The 15,875-nt window shown below is 40.8% G+C and overlaps 4 protein-coding genes across 4 annotated transcripts; 2 read left to right on the top strand and 2 right to left on the bottom strand.

Annotated features, from left to right (window-relative positions):
- Positions 1-34: 34 nt before the first annotated feature.
- Positions 35-3,998, bottom strand: tmem59 (transmembrane protein 59). Its single transcript, XM_080837179.1, has 8 exons — positions 3,775-3,998; positions 3,286-3,391; positions 2,973-3,067; positions 2,610-2,762; positions 2,441-2,510; positions 2,161-2,287; positions 1,243-1,360; positions 35-763 (listed from the first exon to the last, which is right to left on the bottom strand). Exons 1-8 carry the CDS (start codon positions 3,967-3,969, stop codon positions 611-613), a joined length of 1,017 nt encoding a protein of 338 aa, XP_080693305.1. The 5' UTR covers positions 3,970-3,998; the 3' UTR covers positions 35-610.
- A 378-nt stretch (positions 3,999-4,376) lies between these two features.
- tceanc2 (transcription elongation factor A (SII) N-terminal and central domain containing 2) lies at positions 4,377-5,746 on the top strand. The gene is made up of 4 exons (XM_080837997.1): positions 4,377-4,720; positions 4,808-4,949; positions 5,060-5,253; positions 5,419-5,746. The coding sequence occupies exons 1-4, from the start codon at positions 4,622-4,624 to the stop codon at positions 5,605-5,607; spliced, it is 624 nt and encodes a 207-aa protein (XP_080694123.1). The 5' UTR covers positions 4,377-4,621; the 3' UTR covers positions 5,608-5,746.
- Positions 5,747-5,895: 149 nt separating this feature from the next.
- Positions 5,896-9,612, bottom strand: cdcp2 (CUB domain containing protein 2; the record flags this gene model as incomplete). The annotated part of the gene is made up of 6 exons (XM_080836234.1): positions 5,896-6,207; positions 6,423-6,604; positions 6,838-7,191; positions 7,292-7,642; positions 7,800-8,147; positions 9,606-9,612. The coding sequence occupies 6 exons, from the start codon at positions 9,610-9,612 to the stop codon at positions 5,896-5,898; spliced, it is 1,554 nt and encodes a 517-aa protein (XP_080692360.1).
- A 167-nt stretch (positions 9,613-9,779) lies between these two features.
- mrpl37 (mitochondrial ribosomal protein L37) lies at positions 9,780-15,374 on the top strand. Its single transcript, XM_080837221.1, has 7 exons — positions 9,780-10,245; positions 11,151-11,334; positions 12,519-12,634; positions 13,419-13,604; positions 13,828-13,970; positions 14,206-14,409; positions 15,229-15,374. The coding sequence occupies exons 1-7, from the start codon at positions 9,864-9,866 to the stop codon at positions 15,304-15,306; spliced, it is 1,293 nt and encodes a 430-aa protein (XP_080693347.1). The 5' UTR covers positions 9,780-9,863; the 3' UTR covers positions 15,307-15,374.
- The last annotated feature ends 501 nt before the right edge of the window (positions 15,375-15,875 follow it).

Here is a 15,875-nt window from a genome sequence, read left to right on the forward strand (position 1 = left end):
ACCAAAACACCCGCTATTTTTAAAGAATTTTATTTGGGAGAAACATATAGACGATTTTACACCAACCAACACCCATTCTTGTGAGAAATAGTAGTCATAGGGCATGCTACTGCTTATCCATATCCACATGAAGCTTAATGAGCCGAACTCTCTATATAAGTCATCCATTGCACTTGAAACACACCACCTAAAGCTAGGGAATGAGTCTAGCATTAGTTCCTCCCTATAGAGCTCACTATTAACTACAATACCTCTTGGACTGAAATTGTAGTTAACACACCATTTTAATTCCAGGAAAGTAGAAAAACAACAGTTTCTAAATGGATTTTTAAGGTTAAGTTATCTAAAAATCTAGTGAATCAGGGCTATTATTGACAGTGTAATGCTTCAATCATGCCAATATACAGATAAAATGAATCCCTCAGTACCTCTGTTTAGGGAAGGACAAAAGCATAGGAGAAAGCCATACAAAAATGTGCTACACTCCATAGTAGCAATTCAGGTGAAAACGTAAACTGCTTAAGAATGAGACCAACACAATACGGCTCATCTTTGCATATTTAAGACTACCCAATCAAATATTTGTGAGTGGATGATGATGCTGTTTTTCCTAAATATTGGACTGATCCAGGTTGACTTTGGATGGCAGGGGTCCCGCCTCTCCTTCTTCTCCATTAGAGGTGATGATCACCAGGGAAGATTGTGGGTATGGTGTCAGCTTCTGGTCTTTTAAAAAATCCATATCTCCGTAGATGCTTAGCTTCTACAACAAAAGATACATAAAATAATTAGTTAAATTGTGATCATTATTTTAATTCATACCTGAAATCTGTTTCTCATACAAATTAAACACTGACCACACTCTGCAGTAATCAGACCCCACACAAATACAAAAGCCTACACAAATGAGGCAGTTAGAAGGCTAACCAGCCTGCCTACAACAGCCTTGCAAACACCAATGACATCATGACTGGCACTGACAAAAACTACTTGCAAATGAATGTATTTCAGAGATGTAGTTGGTGATTACATTACATTTATTACATTTTTTTAAGTTTTTTTTTTGCCCACAACAGCTTAGCTTTATGGTGAATAGCCTAGGAGGCTAATGGAAATGACAGGTATGTTTATCTCATCATATGACTAGTCACATGACAAAATTAACTGCCAAAAAAATACACTGTTAAAAAGTTTTAAAAATACATATTGTCAGTGATCCAGATTTTGTGATGATGGACTCACCTCAGCAGGAACATATTGGTCAACAGCGGTAGCCACTGTAGCACAGCAGATCCATATGAGAACCAGGACTGACAGAACAAGAGTGGTGGTCAGAATCCAGCCTGGAAGCCATGGGTTCCTGTGACAAGAGAAGCATTTATTATTTACAACACAGGCAAGAATATTCAGCAATATTCTCAATAAGATGCGAATTTTCAGCATGACTGTGGCCCCCAATATTCAGCAAATGAAAGAAAAAGTATATTATTAATGCAAACATGATGAATTAACAGCTTACTCCTCAGTATCTGAAACCGCTATAAGTTCTGAAATGACAACATGTGAAGGAGATCATTTTCAAGCAATGTTAATGACTTAAGAATATATTAAATGAGTGCCTTGTATTAATATATTCCTTGTATGAATCATGTGCTTATGAAAGCAGGACCATGGCTTTTCTGTGTGTTTGTGTGTAACTTAGATTATTAGGTGCCACTAAGTCTGCATATACAAGAGCATGTTTAGACCAGAAGTGATAAGAAGGGAACTGTGCTTCTTCCGACCTTGTGCAAAACTGCCATCCTTGCAAGACAGGGAGCCTCGGACATCAGAGATCCACCACGTGGTTATCCCTGCTGAACGCTAAACTTCTGTCTATATTAACCTTGTGCAATGTGTTTGTCATGGCTTCACATTCAGCCTTGTGCTGGGAGTGGACCCGATTGCAATTGTTGGTTGTCTAATAAATATACTTATATGCAGCTCCGGAGTCCTGAGGTAACTAGGGTGAATTTTCACCTATAAGCAGGTCATCAAACTGTTCCAACAAGCAACGAGGAACTGTTCAAGGCATTGTAAAAAACTGAGGGTGTTACCCTACCTGCTTTATTTTTATTGCAAGGGAAAACATATCCAATATGTACTTCAGTGTGAACCAACCTTGACAGGCAATCAAAAAGGCTGGACTCATCCTCGCGGTTGCTCCGGCCCATAAACATATCCCGGTCTCTCTCCTGAATGTAGGTGCGGTGGTAGTCTTTGTAAACTGGGTTGCTTATTCCTTGGTCTGTGCCAATGAAAACATGTTACATTTGAAATGCCATTGCTTGTCAGAGAAACAAACAAACAACAATGATATTTTTTTATATAGACTAACACAATGATATTAGGCATTTAATACTACACATCCAAACTCAATATTATCATAGCTGGAACATACATGAGGTCTGTGGCACCTCCTCTTCCATCTGATATTCAAGCTGAGGGACAAACTGAATTTGTGGCTCAGACTGAAGAAGATAAGACAAAGTGTCAGATTATGAATATGAATTAGTATTTCAAAAACGTTAACCCTATACAATTTGAATGAATCCTAGGTTAAAGATTACCTGGAAAATAACTACTTTTCCATCATCTGCTTGGAGGTAGAATGTCCAGGATGACAGGATAAAATTGTGAGCTTGACTCATCACATCATCCCAGAAGCCTCTCACTAAAGCCAGTGGGTACAGCATATGGATCCTTGGCATCATGGATGAAAGCTGCAAAGCAAGACAGTGATTTAAAGATGTGGCACTGGTGTCAAATTCTCTGTACAAGTCAAAATGAATACTGATCACAAAATTGGTTAATTGGCCTGAGGCACGCTTTCACATTTTTCCATTAACATGCAGCTCATATAAAATTACAATTCACAGTGATGTGTAAGGATGTGGACACCTAGCACACAGGTGAGTGGCTGAGGAACCCACCTGTTCTAGCCTCTTCTTAGCAAAAGGGAGTTGGCTCTGACATCCGAGATTGCAGGCATACTGCTCATCTGCCTGGGAATATGCCTCATGACAAGCTAAGAAGATTAAGAAAAATGAACAATCCATACTCCATGGCTGCAGTACTTACAAAAACATTACTTGAGGTTAGATGAAGGAGCAGAGACACAACTATACACCATCCTGCACTTAGCTAATTGAACTTATGTAACACAAAAATATGCATCCCGCAACGATAGCTTCGAGTTGTTTAATTGGAGTAATGACCCTGCCAGAAACTATATAATCGTCTTACCAGACTCGCACTCTGATTTAGTTTGATTGAGGTCTTCAGTATCACCGACAAACTGACATATGGAAAACAGACGACAACCTCTCTGGCAGGCATATAGTTCCTCCTCCTACAAAACATGGGCAAACATCAGTGTATTACTCAAATCCATACATCATAACATGACAAGTTAACTACATGAAAATGTGCTCTTTAGTTGTAGTCCCCATGCAAAAGTATCACAAATTATGTCAACCTGTCAACATCAGTTCTAATAATATTTGTCTTTAAAAAATATGGAGACAGCTTCCCTGTTCGACACCACCATTGTTATCTTTCGTGGATAACTTACTTATTTAAGTAATACCTGGCGAGATTCAATGTATAACACCGCAAATCACACATAACATACGCATACTTAGTCGATTTAAGCAAGTTGTGAAGAAAATAACGATTGTGGAACCTAGACATGGCTATTGTCGCTACAAGCTAGATAGCTTTGTTGATACACACCCGTGGATAAGTATGCAAACTATAGGTCATCTGACATGTTTTGTGGCAAGAGGCAGTGTTTCCCAAAACTCCGTCGAATACATCTGGCGATGCAGTCGCTGCTAAGGTGTAAGTAAACGTAAAAAACAGCCCCAACATAATCATGTAGGGACCTATAACTCCCATTCTTGTAGCAATAGGTAACACAACCAGCATAGACAGTAAAACGACAGTTTCACACTTCCTTGATCTGGTCGGTTTTTGTTTTGCGGTCTCGCGAGGTTTTATATTTAGAAAACGGGAACAATTATTTGGCGTGTTCACGCTTCTCGCACGTTGCGCCTGTTCTCTCTTTGCAACATCTACTTAAAACTGTTTGTAAATATATTATCAGTACTGTAATGGCATATGACCCATCACATCGTATTGCACTTCGTGTAATAGCTAACGCCACGTAATCTATACCACAAACATTCATATACAATTCCTACAAAAACGGACGATGTGCTCACGGATGCGACATGTTAAAACATAGAGCATGACTTTAACGAACATGTCCTCATTGAAACATGAAGGTGGTACGGAGAACGCCAGCTAGCTATCAACAAAGATTTTAGCCTACGTAAAACATTTGCCAAGCTCACCAACACATTCAACTGACCAAAGGAAACTTGCCTAGGACATTGCCCAGACCGTCCACATTCGGCACAAGTATCATACATTTAATTCACGTGTAACCTTATTATACACAATATTGCGATACTTTGACGACTGCGTATGTATTTAGCGTTGCCATTTGTCTTTATTATGTTGAGCCATCAACACTACTTGAACGGAATCTAAGCTGGTGCCAGGTATCAACAAATCAATGGATAAGTTTGTTGTTAGGGGTACAAAAGTAGCTGAAAAGTCGACTATCAAGCATGGAGGAAAGGTCTATCGGCAGACCACCATCGAATCTCTACGGGTAATCGGAATGCATGGTGTTGATCTAAACGCTGTTTTCACTGTTATTGTTGTCTTTATGCAACGCATTGCTTGTTGATTTCAACAGAGAGTGGTCGTTATTGAGGACATCGAAAGGTACAAATCTATCCTTGAGTTGTCTGGTCAAACGAAAGAAAACATGTGTATGGCTTTGACGGAGCTTGGTAAGAAGATGCCGTCCAAGGAAGTGCTGAAGACCACCAAAATAGGTGAGATTGTTAGGAAGTAGAAATTATATAAACAGCCTATTATTGTTGCATAACATGCATGGCAATTTACACAATTAACTAGTTCATCATTTCTCTCGCTTTTTTTTAAGGACATGTTGTGAATAAAACGCGCAAGAATGCAGACCCAGAAGTAGGCTCTTTGGCTAAGGAGGTCTACCAAAAATGGAGAACCTTTATTGAGGAGCATGCAAACAAACCTTCCATAGAGGTTCGCTGCGATAAGCAAACCGAGGGACTGCGGGACAACGCGAGGCGGCTCCTTTCTGAAGCCATGGGACTAGAGGTAGCTTACTTCTCTGTTCTTAGCCTTGTGTAGCTTTAGGTTTATTGCAGTTTGTTCACAGAATTGTTGTTGCATACCTTACTTTATTCATTAATAGTGACATTGATCAACTGACATATTTCAGTATCTGTAGTCACTTTAACCAGCCTCACTTTATTTTTCCAGAAAGAGCATGGCCTTGTGGAGAATATTGAGAGGGAAATATTTCATCAAAGTGCTCGTCTTATAAATGGTGGCTACAGACGAACTGTGAGGACCTTGGTCTTTGCTCTGAAACACAAGCCTGACTTAAGAGCACAAGTGAAGGACAGTAAACTCTCTGTAAACATTCTTGTTAAAGACCACAAAAAATGACAGTACAAAACTCCTCTCCAGAAGATGTAGGCACTGCTGCTTGCTTCAACAAGAACACCTGTTTTAAAGTGTTTTTAAGTTGGTTTGTTTTACTGTGACTTTTTAATGACATTTAACATACATGAAAGGTGCTATTCTTTTTTTCACCATGAAATAAAATCTTGAATGACAAGAACTTTCTGCATGTCTATGTTAGTCCTCTCTTTTTCAGGTCTGTCAGTTATTTCCATAGGAGGTGCTCTGGGGATGTTTGAGGGCGTCTCTGGTAGGAAGGAAATGCAGACCATCTCATAGCAACACAAGCCACACAATAGCAATCAGCATCAGGATAACTGCCATCACACAGATGCCGATGAAGATAATGTCACTGGTTTCATGAGGCCCACTGTTTGCACTCCCTCCATCTCCTAGGCTGATTGACTCCAGGGCGAGACGGGCCAGTTCATTCATTCGGTTGCGTTCTTCGATGGAAATTATTTTGATATAAGCCACCTTCTTCTGGGCATCACACTGCACCTCATACTCTTGCACGTTTTGCTTCTTCCCATCTGAGAGGTCAATGAAGAGGCTGTTCACTAGCATTGTGATGTTTTGTCGTTTCTGCAAATGGGATAAAACATTTTAAATGGTCCAGTTAGCATATTTTTTATGGACTAAATAAAACATTATTTTTTCAACACTGTACCAATATAAATGAATACACTGACGTGTAAGTAGGGTATCCACAAAGGGTTGGTTTAACCTTTACCTTTTGCATTATATTGGAGGTAATTACAAAATTATACTGTAAGAGGATTACTCATGTATGATTTTACCTGACCGGCAGTTCCACAGTTGCCATCAAAACGAGCCAGTATTTTATAGGCGGTTGGTGTGATCTGGGCTGGGCAGGAAGGGTTCCCCAAGAAAATGCTTTCATCATCCAGTGGAGGCAAAGACTCCCGGGAGATCTTGATCGAAAACTCGGTTCTTGTGCAGCTGACATTAATGGGCACCACTGACAACAAATAAATAAACAAGGAGATCTTCACTCATCCGTAAAACATTGTTTTGAACATGAAAAGCAACTACCTAAACTGGAGTGCACAACATCAACTAGCTTAATAGTTGTCTTGGTTTGAAATGCTCAAGTAGTCCTGACTATATTCACTTGAACAAAGTACGCTTTGAAATGCAGAACACCTAGTGCACCTTACCTTTAGAAGGTGCAGGAATTGTGTTGAAACTCACCTCCTATATAGGAGGCAAAGAAACCCTTATAGGCATAGTTTCGGTCTGTGGTGAGTACCACCAAGAGTTGGTTGCCCTTGGAGAGGACTGAGGGGGGCTGTTCTGAGCCACACCAGCGGCCCAGCAAAGGGTCTGATTCACTGCTCCCATCATACACAGCCACAGAGTCATAATCACAAACGCCTGTCAGGCTGTTCATATCCTCCAGCTCCATGAATGGAAAGGAAAGCTTAACTCTGTATCCAGCAGACAGAGTAATAGTCCAGTGACAATTTATGTTGTTTGGGTAGATGTTTGGGTAGTTTGGACTGGTGAAGTTACTACTTATGTTGGTCAGAATTTGCTGGCATTCAGCTTTCATAAAAGAAACAAACACAAGAATTAGAAACACACAAAACATATCTCAGAGTCACCCAGGAAAGTAAGATTATGCAACACATTATCTACAACTTACCTGAATAGTAATATGCCCTAAATCCTCTTCCTCCAATGTTGAAGTCAGACTTGAAAACAACAAGCAGTTGGTTTGATGTGGTGATGGTGTCTGGAGGCCTGTCACTCCCACAGTACTTCCCCAGATGCCTGTGCTTTGTAGTGGGGCCATCAAAAAGGGCCACATAGTCAAAGTTGCAGCCCTCGTTGTTCTCCAACTGGAAGTCGAAGAAAACCAAGCTAACCATGCTAACCATGCTACGGTTAGAGACTTGCACAGTCCAGGAACAGTCTGCATCATTGCTATACTCCTGTGGATAACCTGGACTTGAGATGATGCCAGATAAACCAGTCAGAACTCCACCACACATGTCTGACAAAAGGTAAAGGGACAAAAAAGAACCACACATTAGGGGTCAAAGCATAAGAAGCAAGCCAAGGTCTGTAAAAAGGAAAGCGGGGCAAGCATCTAAATTCAAACTTGCGTACTTTTCCCCCCAAAAGTCTGTGAGAGAGGATAAACAATGTACCTTTCCTGTAGCCCACTGAGAAGCCCCTGTGAGCAACATGGCGGTCAGAGTGGAAGATGATGGACATGACATTCCAAGAGGAGCTGAACTGGGGGGGGGACACCTCCCCACAGAACTTCCCCAGGAGGTTGCCCTCATCCTCTGAGATGCCATTGTAGATTTTGATATAGTCATAAGAGCAGTTGGCGTGATACTCCAGTTCAAAGTGGTGAAACGTGAGGAGCACTGAGGACCCCTCTGACACCACGATCATCCAAGCACATTCTATATTGTAGGGGTACAAGCTGGGAAAGTTGGGGCTAGAAAGGTTACCTGTGCTTGCTGATAGGATGCCGCCACATTTTACACCTGTTTGAGAGAGACCTGTATGAATATGAGCATTGTGACTTGTCTTGTGTTCACCTCAGTAACTACTCAAACTGATTTTATTTGTTCCTGTTGAAATAGATAGAATATGAATGTTTATTGCTGTAGAAATGTATCACATCAACCTTATGCTGAGTCCACTGTGGGGTTCACAGGTTCACAGCCCCACAACCATCACTGTCTAAGTCTCCTGTTTACATACATGTACTGAATTTTCCATTAAGCATTGAGTCATTGGTTTTCTATAAAGAGCCTGTTCACTTTTAAAAGCATTATTTTTAGTTCAGGTTCAACCTTGAGGAAAGAAAATTCATGTAAAATATTTGCAGTTTAAAACAGAAGTATACGTCACCATAGGCAAGAAAAATAGACCTGTGTGTGGGCGCAATCTGCAGTTAGTGTTGACAGAAATGGAAATACTTCAAGACCAAAAATAAAATAATTCCTTAGGAAAAGCAATGTTATTCCTGCAGCTTTTCTATCATTTAAAATGTCTGAAACTGAAAACAATTTGAATAGCATTTTTGAACACTGGGAAACTCTATCTCCCTAACTCCCTTAATCTTGTTTTCAGAATGATAATCACTGTATGTCTGACATGATATTTCATGACAAAACGGCTCCCTTCATGTTCATATAAAAAGCAGGACCAAACATCTGAATAAAGCTATATAAGGTGGTTACATTTAAATGAACAAACGCTTACCTCTTTTTGAGAAGGCTTTGCCAACAAAAACAAACATTAGATGAAGAAGGACCATCCTAAAAGCCATTTTGAAAATGTCCTCTATTTTCGTCTGTCACGCTCCAAATACAATGGTCGACATGCAATGGGCAGCGGTAGAACTGCAGTATGTCAAAGCCAACAGCTCAGTAACGAAGCCCAGGGTGAGAGCAGAAGTGGTACAACACTGAAAAATTAATTCCCACATTGAATGAGGGAACCGGATAGGCAAGCCGGTCCTCACCTTTCCTAAACTTTAATGAGTGGTGTCATGTGCACCCAGGTGACTTGTCAGGACACTATTTGGAGAGATGGCATTACATTTTAATGACCATGTCACTCTGAATGCTCAAGCAGTATGGAAAGGTTAATAAAGTGAAGGCACATTAACACGGCCAAGTCTGGTGAAATTAGCAGGAAATGGTTTGTTGTTTACAGCAGCAGAGAGTTTTCTGTGAAGACAGTTAGATATAACAGTTTACATCTACATAATTAGTTACATCTTTTACAGGGGGAAAAGGTTGCAATCAATACATTGAAATACGCATGCAAGCTACAACTCAATATCAAATTTGATTTACAGTCATACAAGTAGCCGCCAGCCAAATAAACATGAACACAGTAAATAAAAATGAGAAAAGCCTGATTCAAACTTGATTACGGGTTTAAATGTACTTTCCTTTCATTTGATTACCATTCTATTACTCCTAGCTCACCTGCCATCAAGCAGCATCAATTATCTACTCACTTCTCTTTTCCCAAGGCTCGCAACTATAAACGTGACCAGTAGATGGCAGCTTCAGTCATGGACGGCAAGTAATTGTCCTCAAATGTGTTGGTACAGATGAAGCTGAGCATGAACTGCGCATGCGAAAACAAAATGTCTGCGCTCTTGGGGAGGTTGTGTCTCATCCAGTGACAGAAACGTGAGACACGATCTGTTAGTTTGACAAGCATATCACAGTATCTCTAAAATGCTGAAGACGCCAGTTTACCGTTGCAGCGCGGTAGCAACTAGATTGAAACAACTATGTTTTTCAAGTGAATGTGGGTCATGTTTTTTGGTGCTTCGTTCGAGTCGGCATGGCAATCGTCTGATTTCTATCTCTTCATCCGTCTGCGGAAAAGCTCTTCCAAGGAGAAAGCCCAGAGAAGTCGTGGAAATTAACGGCCTTGAGAAGATCACATATGCAGAGAGAAAGCATTTCGTTCCTGGGTTGGCAAAACCCATTTTTCCACCCTGGGAGCGTGACCATCAGAACCCTTTTTATTATAAGTCACCAAAACCTGAGGAAATGCCACTGTACAAAGATAAACCCTGTTTTGTGTTCCATCAAAGGACGAATCTAATGGAAGGTACAGTGGAGTTTATCTGCTCTGTAAAGGTTCATCAATAATAAGTTGTGAAACTGTTCTGTAGCTCCTCCTTCAATAATCCATATCCCTCCCATTGTCCTTGGGTGATAGTGACCCGAAACTATATTTGATTTATGACAGGATAGTTTCATAAATATCTGAACTGTTTTAAAACAGTATTAAATAACTGCATCTAAGTTTGATCTATTTCACAGTTTTTCCCACACATTTGCATTGCATGTGGCCTTTTAGGGTTTACAGCTGATTTTGTAAACACCTATTTTTAGTTGAATTCTACAGAAGTAATTCGAACACTGCCAAATTGTATAGCTGTACTTAAATATGTAGGTGAGTTATACGATGCTATCTTTTGGTAGGACAATAGGAGGCATGTACACCACTTCATATGAGTGCTTTCAATCAAGGCGTTTGTGAAGGAGGCTATTTACGTTACTAACTTTTACAGCTGTCATCAGAATTAGTGTTCTTGTGTCTAGACCACTTTTGTGACTGCGGATTTCAAAAGATCAAAAAGGGGTGTTGTATAAGGAAGCACTACTCAACAAAGAGTTTCTCATTTACTGGCCTGTTGATCATATTTTTGTTTGTGTGTGCATGAAAGAAGTCAATACACTGATGGTAAAATGTTGTAATGGGATGGATACATCCTTGTGCCCTTGGCAATATGACTTGCTACTGTTTTACTATAGTTATCCTATCCGCAGCTGAAACATAAAAGGACATGATTGACTGTCATTATTATGAGGAACATTTCATTAGGTCAAAAACATTTGTTTATTTTTAGTTCATTTGTTTAGTGCCATCACATTCGACTACTCATCATGTGTATAGGTAAAGAGATCTACTTAAACTCAGATTATATGATGCTTATTTGTTCATTTCAGGTGTGAAACAGACCCTCTGGCTGACTAAATCCAAGCTAATCAAAGGAATACCTGCTCAAATCATGGCATTGGTTGATAATCCAGCCAGTGAGATTGAGAATCAGGATGACCGAGTGCAAAATGCTATCAAACACGCCCGTTTCTGGGACACCACAGAGAACGTACCTCCGAGAGAGAGATTCTGGTGAGTTAACACAAAGTCGTAGAGAAATGTAAAGGATGTAGGAAGAACAAGTTTATAAATATTGTCAATTTACGGTAAGAAACAAGATTGGCCTGTCGTTTGAGAAATAAGATGGGTGGTAGAATAGGTGACTTGAAAATGTGTGCTTGTGTGCAGTGCAAGCTTATGCAGTTTCCCCTTTAATTCTTAATAAGATATTTAGATGCAAAATGCAACATATGAGAATACAGTAATACACACAGAAACAGAAAGCATCATAAACAGGAAATGCGTAATTGTAAAAGTTCTGACCTGGCCTCTCCATCTCCAATGGCATTTGTAAGCTTTGAACCTTTTGCCTGGGGCCTACATCTTAAAAAGAAACAGGGTGTCTGTCATTCATTTGTAGTCCTTGATAAATAATTGCATAGCATCACTATGCTCTCTATTTGTTATGTTATAATGTGTAATACCATAGCATCAATAATACCAATAGAAAACATGATGGCTAATTTCATCCTAACATTGGTGATATTTGAAAGAGAAAATGTGTTAAATTATGATGAGGGGGTGGTTGGCGGTTTTGGATTTTTAATGAGTGTTGTTATAGACAAGGCAGCCATACTGCCTGCTGGGGGGGGGGGGGGGGGGGTTACAGTCTCTGTAAAGCCCTTATTAATGAATCTGGCCCCAGGGAGCCCCACAGTGCATGAGCCAAGAGTCACTGAGGCTTTGATATCTCTCATCTGCACTCTGAAAAGCTGCCCTTTCCAGCATACAGAGAGGCCTTTTATCTCCTCTCCACCACTTCTGGACCACCAGGATGCGTGCCTAAAGGCCACGTTATAATTGAGTGGACTTGATCTGCGATTGCTCCCTGTTAAAGTTTCAGTTGAAATGGGCCCTGCTGGTCTGTGGTGTGTTGCCAGAGTGCCAGGTGTCTGGCTTCGTCCGCTAGAGAACCTTGGAAGCCCAGATCCAATTAAACTGATGCACTCATGGCAATTGGACCATTCTGAATATAATGACCTTGTTGTTAAGCTAGCTGAGGCATGCTTTCCTCCTTTTTTGTTTTTACTTCCAAGACTAAGAGGGACCTCGTGTTTTTTTTTTTTTGTTTGTTTTTTTAATCAGAAGATTCTTTTGTTTGTTTCACTGCACTGACCGGGTTCATGGATTTAAACTGTGTTGTCTTGCTTCCATAGCCCCACCCTCCTCAACAGCCTGCTGCACCTGTGTGGACTCCAGCAGTTCAAACACCCTGCTCTGGGGAAGAGGCTGCTGTGTCAGAAGTACAGTCTGGCTGCCTCATGGCACAGAGGTAGGCCCCATCTATGCTGCTATCTGGATCACAACACAAACTGCTACTAGTTAGGGATGGGTCTTGATTTAAAAATGGTCAAACAATTGACGTTAAATTGTATTTTAAAACCAAAAATCAAATTGTTTATGTGACTATCGTCTTGTCTTATAAATATTTGTTCGCTTGTTTTTACCGGTGCCTGGTAGTAGGTAGGCTGGTAATTCACCTTTAAGCTGTTTGCCAACCGCCATTAAAAACAAAAGAAGAAGAATGGGTTACTACCAGGCACCAGTAAAACACAGTGAGATGAGATGCTACTGTACAAACAGGAGAAACATGCAAAGCCATAGACTTCTTCAGCTGTGAAAAAGTTCTAAGTGGAACAAAAATAAATTAAACTCTGCAGTGCTTACTCTGGCAAGTAAAGCGTGAATGTCTCTCTCTCTCTCTCCCTCTCTTGTCTATGTGAGTGAGTGCTTGACATTTTTTCCTGAAATGCCCATCCCTATTGGTTATATTTTACTACAAATGGCAGTGTGCTGTGGAAGGCCTCTCTTAGGTAGTGAATGATTTAACAGCACTGTGTTAGATTTGTTCTTATAGTATGAATTGTAAATCTATTAGAATAAATGCATCTGCTAAATACTTACCTTAACCTTACTTCTTGTTGAGGTCACACTGCAGATGTCTGACACACCTTTATTTTTTAACCCTCTTCCCCGTGCCCTCTTCACTAAATAGCCTCTAGTATTTGGGTAATGCAGTGTGAAATGTGGGAATTGATTATTCTGGTGTGTGGCAGGTGAAGACCTCATCCAGGTGAGGGGAAAGAATGGGATGTTACTCAACAGCATGTCACCTTTGCCTGCCATGGCTGAGCGGGAGGAGGTGCTGGCCACAGCAGACAGTGTGTTGGAGACCTTCTACCCCATCTCGCCGACTATCGACCTGCAGAACCTCAATGTCTTTGATGCCAAGACAGATACCGGTAATCATGATGACTCCTGATGACTAACTTAAGCAAATCTGTGAAAATGGATTGCGTTTAGAAGTTCTAAACATTGCTACATTCAAGGTTTTTCATTGCAATTCTAAAAAAAAAAATGCGTCCGAGAATGAACGAAGTGAGAATGAATTCTAAAAGCCCATACCTGCCATTGAGTTTTTTTGTTTGACAAAGATACTAACATCTGTACTTTTTCATCATTTAGGTTTCGTAGAGGGTTACCCCTATCCACATGCTCACACTCTGTTCTTCACCCACCTGAAGGATGGCCACCATGAGCAGCTTCGGGCTAAGATGGTCATGTTCGCCTTTGGAAATGCGCTAGCTCGTGCCAGAGCCCTGTACGGGGTAAGGTTTCCTGTCTTTGTGACCACACCGCAGAGATCCTGATTCCTGTTTGTTTTTTTTGTTTCAGTTATCTGGCCGGATGTTGGCATCTAATTACCATGTTGGTCTTTACGGAGCAAAACTGACAAGTTTGAGCAGTGTGTTGATGTTCAGTAGAGGTTGGCTATAGGGACACTGCCCTTGTGTGGCCACAGTGAGGTGTAAAAGAGTAACTCTTAATGTTCTTCATTCACAGCCGGAACCACAGGTCCTGGAGAAGCCCGTGGTGATACAGAGTGTTGCTACCAATGGCCGTCTTTTCCAGTTTTTGGTGTTCCAGTTGAACACCACGGACCTGACCACAGACACCGGTGTAAAGAATTTGGCTTGGATGGATGAGGACCAGGCTCTCTATGACTTTGCTAAGGTCCGGCCGCTCATCAAAAAGAAAGTCGTTCAGGTAAGGAGCCAGTGCCTTGGTTGTGAATCCAACCTTGAAAACTTCTACCTGACATGTGCCGTTTTATCTATCACCATAGATGTCCTTGTGCAGCTTGTCCAGATATCCTTGTCATAGATATCCTTTGGCCAAGTTTAGACAAAGTAGACATTGATGAGACAAGGATATGCCAGCAGTGCTCGAGTAGTGTAGTGGACTAGGCTTCCTGGTTTGTCCAGTTCTTTACGTGCTTTGGAAGGTACAGTATGTAGGATTAAGGGTGATCTATTGGCAGAAATGGAATGTAGTATTCATAAATTGTATAATGTTTTCATTGGTGAGTAATCACTTGTAGCTACGAATCATTGTTTTCGTTAGCTTAGAATGAGCCCTTCATACCTACAAAGGGAGCCTCTTCTAGGGAGTCCAACGTGTTGCGCCGCCATGTTTCTACCGCATCCCTGAAAGGACAAACCAAAACACCGGCACTAGTGAAGGCCCTTGTGTTTTTCTGGCACCTGACGGCCACAGTAGCTTCTATTCAGTCTCATTGCTAGATGTTGCTAAATCTTACATACTGTACCTTTTAAAGGCTTTGTTATTTACCACAACTGGTCACAGCAGAACTAGGGAGTGTGTAGACGTTTGTAGTATGGGTCTAGCATGGCCATGTGCATTTGTCAAGCTTCCAATGCACATTGCATCTGACATGTCACTGTTCTTAGTGCAGTCGGTGGTAACAAAGTGTATATAATGCATGAGAGTATAAAATGGGGTACCAGTTGCTCTGCTGTCTGTGATGGCCAGGGTTAAGTAATGCATTTCCCTGTCCTTCCTCAGGTGCCTGCTGGACTGGCCGGGTATCACCCTGACACGTTCAAGAAGTTCCTGGCATTCTACCTACATGGAGCAGCATAAGCTGATGGAAATTCAAGCACTCAAACCACCTTTTTTTTTTTTTTATCACCCACTAAATAAATCTTATCCCAAAGTTTACACTGTATATAGTCATTTTTTTTGTATTAGTTCTTTTTGTATTTTTTTTTGCATCGAACTGAATGAAGCATATGCGTGCTTCATGAGAGCTATCTCTCAGTTTTACATTAATGTCTTGGGTGGAAAATGACAGAATGATTAACAATTCCTATGATCCACAAATGTGACATTTTACCTACATTCCTCTACCTTTACTCTCAAAGAATGACATACAAACAGTTTCTCACGGAGAGCATGAATTCGGATATCCTTCGTTCCTAGAACAGCTCTTTACAGCATTGACTTGGCAAGGTGCTGGAAATGACAGCTACAGATACTGGTTCATGTGATTGATACATCTGCTGCAACCAAAAATTTGACATGAGTCTGAATCCATAGAGTTCATGTTGAGGATGCCAAATTCTGGTCGTCAATAGAAAATGTCTTAAGTCCAACCAGTCACCATGTTTTTTCCCAACCTTTAGTCATGCAGCTCTGGTTGAGTCTGCGCT

This window comes from Sprattus sprattus (genome assembly GCF_963457725.1).
Source record: "Sprattus sprattus genome assembly, chromosome: 4".
In the NCBI taxonomy this organism is placed as follows: domain Eukaryota; kingdom Metazoa; phylum Chordata; class Actinopteri; order Clupeiformes; family Clupeidae; genus Sprattus; species Sprattus sprattus.

Bases quoted from the DNA above. Each gene is read 5' to 3' on its own strand.
- tmem59 (XM_080837179.1), bottom strand. From the start codon at position 3,969: ATGCTGGTTGTGTTACCTATTGCTACAAGAATGGGAGTTATAGGTCCC. The intron at 3,392-3,774 runs GTGTGTATCAAC...CATGTTTTGTAG, and splicing joins GTTTGCATACTTATCCACGG to GAGGAGGAACTATATGCCTG. The intron at 1,361-2,160 runs GTTGGTTCACAC...CTCTTGTCACAG, and splicing joins CTTTTTGATTGCCTGTCAAG to GAACCCATGGCTTCCAGGCT.
- tceanc2 (XM_080837997.1), top strand. From the start codon at position 4,622: ATGGATAAGTTTGTTGTTAGGGGTACAAAAGTAGCTGAAAAGTCGACT. The intron at 4,721-4,807 runs GTAATCGGAATG...TGATTTCAACAG, and splicing joins CCACCATCGAATCTCTACGG to AGAGTGGTCGTTATTGAGGA. The intron at 4,950-5,059 runs GTGAGATTGTTA...CTTTTTTTTAAG, and splicing joins GCTGAAGACCACCAAAATAG to GACATGTTGTGAATAAAACG.
- mrpl37 (XM_080837221.1), top strand. From the start codon at position 9,864: ATGCTGAAGACGCCAGTTTACCGTTGCAGCGCGGTAGCAACTAGATTG. The intron at 13,605-13,827 runs GTAATCATGATG...TTCATCATTTAG, and splicing joins TGATGCCAAGACAGATACCG to GTTTCGTAGAGGGTTACCCC. The intron at 13,971-14,205 runs GTAAGGTTTCCT...CTTCATTCACAG, and splicing joins GTGCCAGAGCCCTGTACGGG to CCGGAACCACAGGTCCTGGA.